Raw genomic sequence first — 16,208 nt, 5'->3', positions numbered from 1 at the left:
CCAGTGTTTACCATTTTTGTATTTGATTTATTTGTTATTAAAGTTAAGCTGCATCTAGATCCCACTCTCGTGACTTCCTTCAAACGTTACACTAATTATAAATTTTTTTATTGTTTAGTCATATTTAATACATCATCCTTCAGCTGGGTTTTGCTGGTCTATCAGTTCAAAATAGGTTAAAACCTTATAATCCCAGCACAAATATTGTTTGTTGTAAAGACAAATATATAGATATAGATAAAACATATAGCTTGCTTCCGAAATATTGCTCTTACCTCTCCCCGACTAGAGGTCCAGACGGAACCTGTGGACTAGCTTCACATTTTTTGCGATGATTTTGGGGGAAAGTCTGTGAAATGGCTTTATACATGGTTCAATGTGTTAAATGGAGCTGAAATTAGTACACACTTAACTTTTCAAATTAAATGTTCCAAAAAGGGTTTTTCACAGTGATGCTATTTAAGATCAATTTTTGGTTCCCCCAGAGAACCTTGCAGTGAAAGTTTCATTAAAGAACTTTAAAAAAAACAAAACAAAAAAAAAACACTTTTGTGCAATGCGGTTCCATGGATGTTAAAGTTTCTTTATAGAACCATACATGCTGATAAAGAACCTTTATTTTCTGGAAGCATAATAAAATGATCCTAAATATTTCATAAACAAACATGCATGGGAGATGTGAAGAAATTTTGTATGATGGACGTATCAATTCTGTGGAAATCTGCAGTTTCTATGTGAGCAGTTTAAGAGAGGGTCTGCTCGAAGTCAAATAGGTCAGAACTTCTAAACTGTTCATTTTCTAGATCTTTTATCATTTAAACTTGATTCATTAACAGGTTAATGTGTTTAGATAATCTGGGCTTTTAATTCTATCAATATCATTATAAACCATTGTTTTCTGACCAATGAAAGACAGGTGATGTGTTTGGTTAACCTTTATAGTTAACCTTCATTATTTTTGAAAGTCTGTATGATACTACTAGTAGTGCAGAAATTACACACTTCTCTGTAGGATCTGAAGCAAAATAGACAAAGTACATGTTGTTTTCTGCTGGCAAAGCAGGATGGGTCTTCATTTCCCACTTCACCTTCTCAAACCAATTATTAAAATAAAGTCTTTAAAATGAAATGCATTAAAGTTCAACATAGTTTATAAGATCACAATAGTTACACAATATGCAAGGCAAAAAGAGGTATGTTTACTATTTACACAGTTAGTATGCAATACAACAAAAAGCTTCACTTTTGTGACAAGTACTTGTATATTATGACTAATGTAGCTTGGTTAGCATTAGAACAGTCTTCAAAGCAGCATTGAATTGCTCTGGATGACCTCCTTATAGACTAGATAAAATGATCTTAAAACATCCTATAGCTCTTATTTGTATTGAAACCATAAAACCATTAGAGGGATGTGCACTGGTTTTACAGATCCCTTCATGGCTTACTTCCCTTTACTGACCAGGTAGTGACCTATTTTGCATATGAAATCTGCTGACAAATAACTGCTGCTACTTGAACCTGTAATCTTGTTTTTCTGGAACATGAAAAACCTCATTGTGAAGGTAATCCCTCATCTGGCTAAATAACAACACTGAATGACGATGAATTATTGTTTTGAACATATTCACATTAGCAGTTCATGGGCCAGCCTCCAGTGAAGGCTTTCTGGTGAATCATTTGGGCGATGATAGAGAGTCTTCTAGGGAGATGAGCTTATCAGTGGTCCTCTCTGTATCCATCAGTTTGTGTATGTCACATGATACAGAGCAGTTGGCAACATGAAGACCATGGTTGTGTTTCTGCAGTGTCTCAGCCTCCTCTAGAGCAAAACTCTCTCCTAGTTTAAAAAACACACATTCTTACATACAGACTCAATGATACAGCAATATATAAGGGGAATGTATAAGGAAGTGAGAAAGCTGATCCATACTATTGCTGAATGCAAACAATTGCAGTAATTTATGGGAGGAGGTAGGAATGGAAATTCTTACCTCTTTCTGAGGAGCAAGAGAGGCATATGGCTCCTCTGGGACACCCCACAACACGAAGGACATTTTCATCAACACAGGGACTAGTATCCAAAACCACATAGACCTCCACACACACAAAATGTAAATAGACAATATTATCAAGAACAACATCTTAGTACTGTAAATAAGCATCTTACCTGTGGTGTGACAGTCGTTGTTTCAGTGACACTGTCCTCACTCATGCTCACGTCACCCACATCATCCTCTGCTGGACACATTCCAAAATGTCTTTTAGACCTGACAAATAGCAAAACATTTATACACTGTAAAAAAAAATAAATAATCATAATAATAATAATAATAATAATATATTCCTAATCAGTAATTTTTGTCTTGTTTTTCAGTAACATATCTAACAGTTGATAAGCAAAACTGCACACTATACTTTGACTTGTTTTGTCTATTTATTTTGAGACACTGGAATTTTTATAAGCATAAACAATTTAAAAACAAGTGAAAAAATCTGCCAAAATGCCACAAGACAAAATACACTTACATATGTATGTGGCATACAAAATATTCTCAATATCTTGCACATTTAGCGTTTCAGGTAAATTGATCTTGTTTAATGGGTTTTACAGAAGAAAAAAAAAAATACTGATTAATATCTCATTTTTAACACTTAAAAACTTGACATGCCATGCATATTTTCATCTAATCCAGTGTAAAACTGAAACCGTCACAATACTTAAGTCATGGAGGCAGTAGATTCAATGACCTTTCAATAGATGTTCTTTTTGTGTTTCTGAAAGGCAAAATGTCAGATTCATCGAACTGGATCCTATGAAATGGATTATAGTCACATAACTCTCATATCTATGTAAATAGTAATCTGAGACGTTTTGATCTTCTTTATCTGTTCACGGATTGGCACCCTGCTAACCGATACAGAGCACAAAACCAATCTCTGGATCCTGTTGAGTGAGAATGAAATATGAAGAGTTGCACTGAAATGTGAAGGTATGATAAGTAGTATTATTACAAACATGTATATTTGACATGTGTGTCTCACCCTTACACCTGGGGCAATAATGGGTATGTACTGTGTGTGTTTGTGAGAGAGTTAGAAGTTGTAAAGTTGATATAGATAGAAAAAAATGGAGAGAAAAAAGAGAGAAGATAGAAACAAGAGTAACCAAGTGAAAAACACAATTTGCCGACCATGTAGCTTTCAAATAAGGTTATAGATCACTGGGTCCATTTTGGGGCGTAGGAATGACCTATTTTGATGTGTAATTGCTGTAGTACAAGCTAAACCAAGCATGTAATTGAAAGCGTGCAACTACTGCATTAAGGTGCAGGGGGAAGAGAAACCTTACATAAGTATGCTGCTTTAAGAGTATAAGAAATCACCACACCACAGCTCAATGTCACTAAGCCCCATAAATACAGGCATAGAGAAATAGATAATTAACCAGGGTGGGGAAAATATCACCCAGCTGTGAGTTTATGTGTGCTTAAAGTCTTCTGACACATGCTGAAGGGGATGAAAACATCTTTAAATCTTTCATTGGCCTTGGCCTCCTCTCCTAATAAACAATTTAATGTCACTTGCATGCTTTTCAACCGGTAGAGCAGGGAAATTAACCCAGACCAGCAGCATGAGACCATTTGAGGTCTTTGATGTAATGGCAACTAAAGGATGTTTTCAAACCATTTTTGTCATGGGCTCTATTTTCATTTTGTCCCTTGAATCCAATACAAGGAGGCATTAAGATGCTCTGGTTTCATATCAACATAACTCTTTTGATTACATTTTGTCATTTGTTTTTCTATTGGGATGAACATGATATATTTATTTATCATAAACTATATTTGATGGGTAAATATATCTTTATCTAAATCCACTGCATCTCTTTCTTGAGAATATGAATTAAAATATGACTAAAAATGGATAAACATTAGTTGACATTCGTGCATTCTGACCCCTTGGCTCTCTCTCTCTCTTTCTCTCTCTCACCCATAGCAGTAGGTGGCGCAAACAGCGATGGAGAGCAGGGTAACAAGGAGCACAGTGCAAGCAGCTACAGCCATATTCCTCCTCTTCTCCAGTTCAGCTTGCTGCAGCTCCCACCATTCAAGATCACTGAACTGACAGCGCTCCCCCATGTAGCCCGACACACAACTGCAGCATACATATAAAGTGTATCATTATACACAGCATTCATTATTTCTCATCCCTGGAAACAGAGAGCAAAAACTATTAAATGGTTTGCGGAATACTCTTAATGGGTGTCCTTATTGTCAAGGGCAAACATAAAAAAAAAAAAAGCATAGTCATGTTTAGTACAAGTCTGCCATCTAATGCTCATCAACTGAAAGCAAAAATGTCAAAATTCAGCTAAGGTTTTATGGCTTTAAAAAGTTAGTTCAGCCTATAATGAAAATGTTGTCATCATTTATTCACCCCATGTCGATCCAAAGCCTGTATGACTTTCTTTCATCCATGGAACACAAAAGGAGATGTTTTAGGGACTGAGAGCCTCAGTCACCCTTCATTTGGATTGTGTGGTAAAAAATGCAGTGAAAGTGAATGGTGACTGGGGACTTATGCCTGTTTCACATCGCAAGCGTGAGCAACGCATTTGCGAAGCTACAGCGCAACTGCAGCTGCAGACTTGCTAGGGCTTTTATACTGGAAGTATACTTTTTTTTTTTTTACAGCATTACAGCCACAGCTCTATACTGAAAATAAAGTGATTTATATGCAACTACATTGAGAATTTCCTATATTAATGTTCATAACTAATAAAAATGTTTATCAGAAGTGGGCAATTGATATGTGTTACAAATTTGATTAGCATAAAATCTTATTTACATGATGCTGGTGTAATCTAATGTCTTGCAGAATTCATTAATTTAGTAACAGCCAACACAGTAAGCTGCGCTCCTTACAAAAATCATCATTCATTGGACAAACTAGGTAAAAAAATAAATAAATAAATAAATAAACAGTATTTTTTGTATTGTATTTTTTGTTCAGGAACATATCTAAACATCCTTAAAGCAAGATACAGTACACTTGATAAGTAAAACCCTTTCGCATGTACAAGGTGCGATCTGCATCTCAGCTGCTGTTTACCAGCAGAGAGGGACTGAAACGGTTGTCATAATGAATCAGCTTCTCAAATAGTCTTTTTTACATCACAATATCATTATTTTTTATGTTAAAAACATTCAACTAATCACCAAATAAAAGTATAAAGCCATTACCATCTGAGCTGACTGTTTTGATGCAGCGCTGCTGCAATGTCAAATAAAGAATATAAACTAGTCCGTCCACTTGAGTCTTCTCCCATTCCGTCCCTCACTCATTCTCACCACTTCTGGGGCTGGGAAAGTGGAAGGGCTTGTTTTTTAGAACCTTCAATGCTTCTATGACGAACTCAGAATCCCATGCTGCATTGCAATGTAAACAATATGGCAGCATGCATACCCTTGTAAAAAAAACTGTAAATACCCATTCGCGATCACATCTTATCTATCATAATCATTATAAACATCTAAAAATCACATTATATGTTTGATAATATACACTATATTGCCAAAAGTATTCGCTCACCCACCCAAATAATTGAAATCAGGTGTTCCAATCACTTCCATGGCCACAGGTGTATAAAATTAAGCACCTAGGCATGCAGACTGCTTCTACAAACATTTGTGAAAGAATGGGCCGCTCTCAGGAGCTCAGTGAATTCCAGCGTGGTACTGTGATAGGATGCCACCTGTGCAACAAGTCTAGTCGTGAAATTTCCTTGCTACTAAATATTCCACAGTCAACTGTCAGTGGTATTATAACAAAGTGGAAGCGATTGGGAATGACAGCAACTCAGCCATGAAGTGGTAGGCCACGTAAAATGACAGAGCGGGGTCAGCGGATGCTCAGGCGCATAGTGCGCAGAGGTCGCCAACTTTCTGCAGAGTCAATCGCTACAGACCTCCAAAGTTCATGTGGCCTTCAGATTAGCTCAAGAACAGTGCGCAGAGAGCTTCATGGAATGGGTTTCCATGGCCGAGCAGCTGCATCCAAGCCATACATCACCAAGTACAATGCAAAGCGTCGGATGCAGTGGTGTAAAGCACGCCGCCACTGGACTCTAGAGCAGTGGAGACACGTTCTCTGGAGTGACGAATCACACTTCTCCATCTGGCAATCTGATGGACGAGTCTGGGTTTGGCGGTTGCCAGGAGAACGGTACTTGTCTGACTGCATTGTGCCAACTGTGAAGTTTGGTGGAGGGGGGATTATGGTGTGGGGTTGTTTTTCAGGAGCTGGGCTTGGCCCCTTAGTTCCAGTGAAAGAAACTCTGAATGCTTCAGCATACCAAGAGATTTTGGACAATTCCATGCTCCCAACTTTGTGGGAACAGTTTGGGGATGGCCCCTTCCTGTTCCAACATGACTGCGCACCAGTGCACAAAGCAAGGTCCATAAAAACATGGATGAGCGAGTTTGGTGAGGAAGAACTTGACTGGCCTGCACAGAGTCCTGACCTCAACCCGATAGAGCACCTTTGGGATGAATTAGAGCGAAGACTGTGAGCCAGACCTTCTCGTCCAACATCAGTGTCTGACCTCACAAATGCGCTTCTGGAAGAATGGTCAAAAATTCCCATAAACACACTCCTAAACCTTGTGGAAAGCCTTCCCAGAAGAGTTGAAGCTGTTATAGCTGCAAAGGGTGGGCCGACGTCATATTAAACCCTATGGATTAAGAATGGGATGTCACTTAAGTTCATATGCGTCTAAAGGCAGATGAGCGAATACTTTTGGCAATATAGTGTATAATCTGTCCTCCAGTGCATCTGCTGATGAAGTGTACAGTGAAATATTTTTAAATTACAGTGCACATTAAATAACTCATGCTGGGGGAACCGTCAGTACAGGAGAAACTCATGTGCAAAAGGGTTAAAGAAAAGGAGGGATAAGTCTAATTGATTTATTTTATTTCATTTGTTAATTTATTATTATTATTATTATTATTATTATTTTATTTTTTTTATTATTTTTTTGTGGTAATCAACATCATTCCTGCGATTGAGCTTTGCTTAAGTTGAACCTGGAATATTTCTTTAAGAATATGATTTTTTTGCAGTGTTGATCTGTTTACATGACAATAAATGATCTTGTGCCGCTAGTGATTTTTCAAGGGGGGGTTGTGTGTCTGTGTTTAGAGAAATGTTTAGAGGTTGAAATTTCCAGCAGATTTGCTAATGAAAAACACAACAAATAATTAACATTTTAAAAAATTATGAGAATGGACGCGCTTCCAAAGAAAAAATGTTAACTCAACCATCTGCACCTTCAGCCAGAGCCACTACATCCCACACTTTTTTCTTTGACTTTACTTTATCATGTCAAATTATCTTAATTTTGTCCATCAACAGTGCACTGTCACTTTAATTAAGTTAGCAGCGCTGCAAAAATAGACTCCAAGTCCAAACTCCCATTGCACTGCAGCTCACGCTGCTCACTCTCAAGCTACGCTCTGACGTTCTGCTGCAGTTTCTGATGTGAAAACTTTCACTTGTTAACATGGGTGGCAAAAAAATACATGCTCTGCTTACGCACTGCTTATGCTTGCGATGTGAAACAGGCCTCCCTTTGTGCTCCACAGAACAAAGAAATTCACACAGGTTTAGAGCATCATGAGGGTGTGTGCATGAATTTTCATTTTTGTGGTGAACTGTTGCTTTGAGGTATTTTTTATGAACCATGCAAAGACATGAATTATGAGAAATGAAATAAGTTATTAGATAGATCAGGTTAAAGTTTCAGAGGATTCAGTCTGAACAAAGTTATATTTGCAGACACTTGCTTGCAGGCATAAGACTCCATCTCAGGGAAATAGAGGCACACCCCTTCATACAGACAGTAGGAGTCATGTGTGGAGGGGCAGCTCTGCACGTTGTTGTGTTGCCATGGTGACGTGACCTCAAGTGGACTACCAGTACTCAGCCAAGAGGGGGCGGCTTTAAACTCATCTGCAACAAGAAACAGAGAATAAAAATGAGGTCACTATACCACATAATGTTGCATCATACGCTGAACTGCTACATGTCAGTGCAATACCCCTTTTGCATAAACTCAAATTAGCAGGTCCTGCTCATAGTCTCCAGCCATAACAACACATTGTTTTCATAACAAAACAATATTTTGAAAAGTAACTGGTTCTGTAAAACATTTCAAATGCAAATCTTACCCTGACAGCTGAATCAAATCTTACCCTGACAGCTGAATCCAGTCCCTGTGTAGCCAGATATACATCTACACTGATATTTTCCAACTGTGTTCAGGCATTCTGCGTGCACATCACAGTCATGGATATCTAACCGACACTCATCTATATCTGTAAAATCACATGTGCATACATATCAAGAGGTCAGTCACTGGAAAGAATATGTAAAAAAAGATTTGTATATTGTGCAGGCCAAATGTTTGAGGCTACTAGCGAAAATGAATTACAATTTGAGTGAAAATGGAAAAATGTACATTAATTTCAGAATTTTTTAGTGTCTAATTTTTGGCTTTTAATCACAGCATGTACTCAAGCTGGCATGGATTCCACAAACCTAATGCGTCCCCATTTTACACTCAAAAAATATTTTAAGATTTACAAATTTCAATGTCATAACAAAATACCATCAAATTTAATTGTGCATTGTTTAAAAAAATTAATTAATTTTATAAATATGTTCATAAATGGCCATATATCAAATTTCTGTTTTAGATTACTCATGTTTGACATATTTATTACATTAGACAACTAGTGTGTGTCTACGATATGTAGTTTTGCACTAGTAGTGTTGTAGACAATTATTTTTTAATGTGTGTGAACATGTGTTCTGTCATACCCATACAGTGATGACCATCTCCACTGAATCCAGTTTTGCATTGGCAGAAATATCCACCTGCTGTGTTCCCACACTCAGACTGAGAACTGCTGCACTCTGCCAGGCCTGCTGTGCATTCATCGATATCTGTGTAAGCACAAGCACACACACATATGGTCAATACTGTTTGTGTGCAGGTAAACAAGCTCAAATTAGCATAAAGATTGATCAATACTTTGAATAACAGCCATATACTCTGCATACACATAAATCCAGCTTCACACATACATCACACACCACCTTTTCTATACTAGTCTATACCAAATCAAAATCATCTGACATCTGGTGAAAACACACACAGACGCTTACGTACACATACTTACCCACACATAGCTTCCCGTCACCAGTGAAACCTCTGACACACTGACACACTGCTCTGCCTCCCTTCAGCATACAGTGAGCATTCACATCACACATAAGAGAGTAGCAGTCATCCTGGTCTAAAACATGGAACAATCTATTATTAAGCAAGCTGGCACCAAAGATTGTCATTTTTTAAGTTATCCAACTAAATCATGTAGAGAAATTGTGCATCCTCATGTCATTTGAAGCTTCTTTTTTTTTTTTCATGAACACAAAAAGAAATATTTTGTAGAAAGCCCAGGCTGCTCTTTTTCATGCAAATTTCAAAAAGGACAGCGCCATTTAGTATTGTGTACATTAAAGTCTAGGCCTATTTGACTAGTGCACATTATTCAAAGTCTTCTAAAGTCCTAAAAGAGCTTTGTGTATGAACAAATAACATGTTTAATAATTTTTAAAGAAAATCTTGCCCTCCACCAAATCTCTCGTATTGAATGATATTTTTTGCACAAATCTTACCATTTTGTTTTTTTAATCTGGCATGGCTTGAGATCCATAAAAACCAATGAAGTCTGTCCACAGTTTGCAGGCTGTTCCTCATTCAAAGCTATGATATTGCTTTAGATTTAGACTTATAGTTGGCCTAAAGTCCATTTACAATATGGTGCCTTTTTTTCAGAGCTTTACAGTATAAATCTATGGCTGCTTCATTGGATGAAAAAAGCAGCCTGATGGACAATCACATAAATATCTCCTTTTATATTCCAAGGAAGACAAAAACATACAGTTTTAAACGACAAGGTTGAGTGATGACAGAATTTTCATTTTAGGGTGAACTAGCCCTTTAAAAATGTAAAAGTGAGAAATGGACTTCTTGTTGTGACATTCTTGTGGATCATCTTCTACCTGACACCATCTTCTCATTGAAAAGCTGGTCTCCTTCTGAACGGAGGTCTGATATGGCCAGTGGTGTGCTCTCATCATTCAGTGTTTTTTTGCTCAGATGATCGCTTGATTCACCATCACCTGATTCTGTGTGGAAAAAATACATATCTTTTTTTTAACCATCCTATTGTCTTAGGGTCATGTTTGACCCAGGACAGGTAAAAAAAATGTTGTAAATACCACATAGCTTTTAGTTCTGGAACCAAAAGATAAAACATAAATGAAAAATTGGTTTTGTATGTAATTGTTTAAGAGAAATAATAACTTTAAACTAATTGTTTGTTCCATTGCCTTCACGGGTCAGTTTTGACCCGTATGGAAAGAACCAGTTGTGACCTATCACCTTTGAGCTTTCTGGATGTTATACAGCTTTAAATAGCTTTTTTTTTTTTTTTTTTTTTTTTTGGTACATCTATGAATCAAATTTGACCTTTTTTTTCTTCTTCAAAATTTCTCACATTTCTCTCAAGCCGCATACTGTTCTCTAGCTTCACCACCTGCTTCACTGGGTACTGCATCAGTCCCACAAATTGCATTCTTTGCTCTAATACAGTGTTTGTGCACACATACACATGTCCACAAACACACACAGAGTTTTGAACAGGCTATTAAGTTAATAAATAATAAAGACCTATTGCTTTTGAATTTCTCCTAAAATATTAGATGGCAGAAATATCTACAGTATTATGGCAACTTCCAAAATCCATATAACACTGCAACAAATTGTTTGACTTTAGTGGGGAGGAATGCATTTGTAGTAATTGATGTGAAAGTTGTGCCCATTTTGACTGCTGGAAAAGGCAACTGAGATTCATTTGTGAAAGAGGTATGTACTAAAATTGTAACTCTAAAATATACACTGTTGATATTCTTCCAGCAGACTAAATCCGAAAATGTTCTTGTATAGTTAAAGGTGCACTCAGTAATGTTTTGCTCATGTCATCTTGGACATACAGTGACACCTAGTGGTGTGGATGCAGCATCATTCAAAATCAATAGTTTTCAGTTATAGATGCCATTGTAGAAATTCACTATTCACAATCAGCCATGATTCATTTAATCTAAGAGTGAAAGTGTCCAATAAAAAGACAGTTACTGAGATTAAGCGAGTTGTATTCATCTGGTCATGCGATTCTAAAATGGCAGCCCCCATGAGGGCGCCCCTGCCCCATGTAAAATAAAACAGCTTTTATAAGGTCACTAATATGACTAGAGTCCTCATCTTATGTGAGTGGTCATGATTTTATCCATACATTTCAAAATTACAATTAATTTCTTTAGGAGTAAAACTTTTCTATGGGGATAAAATTACTGAGTGCACCTTTAAGATATTATAAAATGCCAAAAGTGATTAAAATAAATGTATATTAAGACATCCAATGTTTGCTAAGTTTAACTTATTTTTTTTAAATAAAAAATAAAGGCTCAAAAATGGCCCAAAGGACAAAAGGAGGGTGTAGTTTCATGAGGAGGTTTAACATATAGTTGTACTTCATCTACCTATATTCTATTAGCTTTTGATGTTTTAACATGGTATTTCTAGGTAAAAGTGCTTTGCATTTACAAATCAAATTAAAATATTTAAAAACAATATTAATTACTTTACATTGTTAAAAAAATGTGTGCTTATTAAACTGACCAGTGAATGATGTATTTATTGGCAGGCAGTCTTTGCCATCTTCTGATATTACATGATTTGGGTAACATGAGCAATAAGCCAATCCCAGTCTGCTTTCACACACTTGTGCACACCCTCCGTTTTCATGTAGACAAAGATCACCTCCTAGGAGAAAGTAACAAACATTGCACCACAGTCCATTATGTCTCACCTTTGAGATACAGACCAGAAAGCAACAAGCCCCCTTATCTCATTTTATCATCCCCAATACTTACAGTACAGATATAAAGGCTGTGTCTCGTTTGGAAGGATGCATCCTCCGGAGGTCGCGTTTGTCGGCCACATACGTCATCGAGGCTGTCTCGTTTCAGAAAAGCGAGTATGACACTTCGAATGCAGTCTTTGAATGCGACCTTCTTTCACAGGAATTCGGAGGATGCATGAGGTGTATCCTTCATGGGCACTCACAGCCCACAATTCTTTACTTAAATGGAAATGTCTAAAAAAATGACGCCAATTTGCCTGTAAATATGATGTTCAAACGCAAGTAATGTTAATTCCCAAGTTGAAGTACCTCAGTAGATGGGTGCAGAGTATATAATATGTATAATTATATTAATATATCATTAAAATAAAGTATTAGACTAAAAGTACAACTGTAAAATCTATTTTCTTTTCTCTTTACATCATTATAACTCTCCTAAAATGTACCTCATACATTCCCTTCCAGAGGGACTTTGTTCCCTTCTCACTCAAAGCCCTCACGCTTGTTAAAGAGTGGCGTGCTGTCATAGCAACCATGTTACGTTCAGTTTCCGTTTGTCCTACGAAGGCCGTCTCGTTTAAATGAGGCTTGTTTAAAGGAGGACACTCGGTATACTGCAGTGCATGTGGTGCATCCTTCCAAACGAGACACAGCCAAAGAATGGGCACAGCATCAGTACCTGGTTTGGCGAGAGGATGAACAACAACCAGAGCAGCTGGTTGAATAGAGTCAACATGGAGACGCTCAGAGGTTTGTCCAGTTCTTGTGTCTAGCCGGTAGAGCAGGTGACCATCCCAGTCACTGACCCAGAGCACATTCTCAAACACAGCAATGTCAAATGGACGACCTGAGCCAAAGCAAAATTAATGAATTTACATACGAAACACAACATATTAGATGCAGAATTTTTTTGTTGTATAAAATTAATAGAAAAACATGACAGGTCACCAGCATACAGTGTGTTGTGTTTTGGATGTTGGTGTGTGAAGCATGTCCTGGCCACTTCATTAACTTAACCACAAAGTAACCAGCTTCACAAGAGTGACTATGCTGGCCAATGAGCTTCTCCAGCTTTTTTTTTTTTTTTTTTTTTTTTTGCAGGTAAATAGATCATACTTGTTTGTGTGTCTTTGTGTGTATTAGCAGAGAAACCTCACCTACTTGGTTCTCGCTTAGTACATGGCGATCAGAACCATCCAGTCTGGCCGATTCAATCAGACCTCTGCTCAAGTCACACCAGTACAGATGCTGGGAGCCATGGTCCACAGCTAGTCCACTAGGAGACACCAGTCCAGTGCTAATCACTACTTCACGGGTCTCTCTGTTTAGACCTGACCGCTCCACTGAAGGATGACTCCCCATGTCTGTCCAGTATACCTTCCTCCAAACACAGATGAGAAGATCCATGGTGATTTCATGACAAGTATAGTTGAAACATATGAGATTAACATTGTATAAAAACACTGTAAATTATAGGTCCATAAGTACAGTATTCTCGCTATTAAATTTTATGCCTTTTTTATGAAAATGTATATAAAAGAATAGTTCACCTCAAAATGAAAATTCTGTCATTTTAAAGAATCTTCCTGCAGCGCTTTTCGATACAATGACAGTTCATTGTGGCCATGTCTGTCTGGTCAAAAAAGGACCAAAAAAAAAAAACAAAACATAAAAAGCAACATAGAAGTTTTCCATAAGACTTGCGTGCTATATTTTAAGCATTCTGAAGTCACACAGTAGCTTTGTGTAAGGAACACATATATAATATTAAGTTATTATTCAGTGAAAATATATATATGAAAATCTTCTCAGTGACATTTTGTCTTTAGACACGCAAGAAACAATGACGTTTGATGATGTCATTAACGTCTAACCTGACGCAATGGGCCCTATTTTAAAAGCGCCAGCGTTAAGGGCAGCTCCATGCCATAAGTCATAAGCACAAAGTCAGTGGCCATGGCCATGAAGTTTTGGTATTTTCATGCAAGTATGCGCTAAGTCTAGGCACAACATGGTTTGGCTGAAATCAGGGGCACAACGCGCAAATGGGCTGGGTTAAGTACAGTTTAATTCTGAGGTTCTTCTCTGGTTATTTTACCATCTGCGTCCTTATATATAGTCCATTCCTGCAAGCACCATCGATATAAACGAAGACAGCACATTCATATGAAGTTAGTTAGAAGGTAGTGTAAATGGACTGTATGCAATGAATTAGAAGAATGGAAAATCACATTCTTTTGTGCATTAACTGCCTCCTTGATGAATGTCAGGCATACTGTATTTCTATGACAGTGACACACTCCTTTTATAGGCACGGAAAATGCGCTTCTCTTCAGAATTTGGATGTACATTCCATTAAATTATAGAGAATGTAAGTATTATTAATCATTTTCATCTACTGACACATAAATCATGGCTAGTATTAAGCAGTCCTTGAGTGTAGCGCTTTGCTTTGCACATTCACAAAAATAGAGCCCAATGTGCTGAAAGGTGCCATTGTTTTTCGTATTAAAGCTCCAGTTGAAGGTAAGATTTTCAGTGAATACTGAGTATGTTTACATGGGCAGTTATAATCGAACTACCACAGGTACCACAAGTATACATGACACCATGTGCAATTGAATAGGTGAAAAAAGCCTTACAAAAATCAAGAGTTCAGGCAATCTTGCGGCAAACATGCCGCAAATTTGCTGCATATTCACCACTCATTATTTTCACATTCAAATGAGCTTTGCAGCAAACTCTTCATTGTCGCCAAAGGTTTGCTGCAGGTTCACCACTACCGGTGAAGCGCTGAAAACTTCTGGAAAACATTTGTGGTGAATCACAAGCTCATTTGCATGTGAAAATAATGAGTGGGAAATTTGTGGCAAGTTTAGAGCAACTTTGTAGCAAGTTTGTCAGAACTTTAAATTTTTTGTTAGGGGGACGTCAGCTGAGAAAGTGACGTAGATATTTTCCAGTTCAACTTTTGCGTCAAAGTAGCGCGTCAAAGTCAGCTACAGCTAGACCCACAACAGCCACAACAATGGAAAACTTTACAGTCATGTGCATTTCTTACATTCTTTACACATTCATTTTGGTGCAGATAAGATGTACGCTATCCGTTGTTTATGGTGATGGCAGAAGATGACACAATTTGCTCCTGAATTGTTCTAACTACAGTATACAAGTTCTGCTTTGCTTAATTTTCATCCTTTATAATCTCTGTGTAAAGAGTAATAATAATGTTTCTAGCGCTTGACATGTGTCCCTAAATTTAGAGTTCTGGCAAACTAGTCATAAATTTGCCACAAATTTGCCAGTCATTGTTTTCACATGCAAATGAGCTTGTCATTTGCTTCAAATGTTTGCCAGACATTTGCAGCTCTTCAACGGTATTGGTGTTACTGCAGCAAACCTTTGGCAACAATGGACAATTTGCCACAAGTTTGCCGCAAAGCTTATTTACATGTGAAAATGATCAGTGGCGAATTTGCCATGAACTCTCGAATTTTAAATGAGATAAATCAGCCTCCAAAGGGCACTTCGAAGGGAGAACAATCAAACTAAGTTGGCTCTAAGATCACTTTGAACTGAATTTCCAATAAAAAATGTCTTAAAGGTGAGTTTAGAATAAACTTTAATTTTAAGTCCCACAGGGCCTGGGTAGCTCAGCGAGTATTGATGCTGACTACCACCCCTGGAGTCATGAGTTCGAATCCAGGGTGTGCTGAGTGACTCCAGCCAGGTCTCCTAAGCAACCAAATTGGCCCAGTTGCTAGGGAGGGTAGAGTCACATGGGGTAACCTCCTCTTGGTCACGATTAGTGGTTCTCGCTCTCAATGGGGCATGTGGTAAGTTGTGCGTGGATCGCGGAGAGTAGCATGAGCCTCCACATACTGGGAGTCTCCGCGGTGTCATGCACAACGAGCCACGTGATAAGATGCGCGGATTGACGGTCTCAGAAGTGGAGGCAACTGAGACTTGTCCTCCGCCACCCGGATTGAGGTGAGTAACCATGCCACCACAAGGACCTACTAAGTAGTGGGAATTGGGCATTCCAAACTGGGGAGAAAAGGGGATAAAAATAAAATAAAAACATTTGAGCCCCACACTTTTCAGCCCTCCAAATCTCTCACAGTGAATGGTAAAGTCATCGAAGGGAATAGG

At 37.8% G+C, this 16,208-nt stretch overlaps 1 protein-coding gene across 1 annotated transcript in view; it reads right to left on the bottom strand.

Annotated features, from left to right (window-relative positions):
• Positions 1-657: 657 nt before the first annotated feature.
• The window catches only part of egf (epidermal growth factor), a 31,675-nt gene continuing 16,124 nt past the window's right edge, over positions 658-16,208 (bottom strand). The window contains exons 13-24 of the mRNA XM_051658864.1: positions 13,214-13,437; positions 12,736-12,903; positions 11,813-11,956; positions 10,135-10,260; positions 9,249-9,365; positions 8,887-9,012; positions 8,259-8,381; positions 7,851-8,016; positions 3,994-4,158; positions 2,171-2,270; positions 1,995-2,097; positions 658-1,840 (exon numbers count right to left, since the gene is read on the bottom strand). Coding sequence (XP_051514824.1) covers positions 1,677-1,840; positions 1,995-2,097; positions 2,171-2,270; positions 3,994-4,158; positions 7,851-8,016; positions 8,259-8,381; positions 8,887-9,012; positions 9,249-9,365; positions 10,135-10,260; positions 11,813-11,956; positions 12,736-12,903; positions 13,214-13,437 — 1,726 coding nt within the window. The 3' untranslated portion in view covers positions 658-1,676. The remainder of the gene's footprint in view (positions 1,841-1,994; positions 2,098-2,170; positions 2,271-3,993; positions 4,159-7,850; positions 8,017-8,258; positions 8,382-8,886; positions 9,013-9,248; positions 9,366-10,134; positions 10,261-11,812; positions 11,957-12,735; positions 12,904-13,213; positions 13,438-16,208) is intronic.

This window comes from Myxocyprinus asiaticus, chromosome 27 (assembly GCF_019703515.2).
Source record: "Myxocyprinus asiaticus isolate MX2 ecotype Aquarium Trade chromosome 27, UBuf_Myxa_2, whole genome shotgun sequence".
Classification (NCBI taxonomy): domain Eukaryota; kingdom Metazoa; phylum Chordata; class Actinopteri; order Cypriniformes; family Catostomidae; genus Myxocyprinus; species Myxocyprinus asiaticus.
The sequence above is the reverse complement of the archived record's forward strand: the minus strand, read 5'-3'. Positions and strand labels throughout refer to the sequence as shown.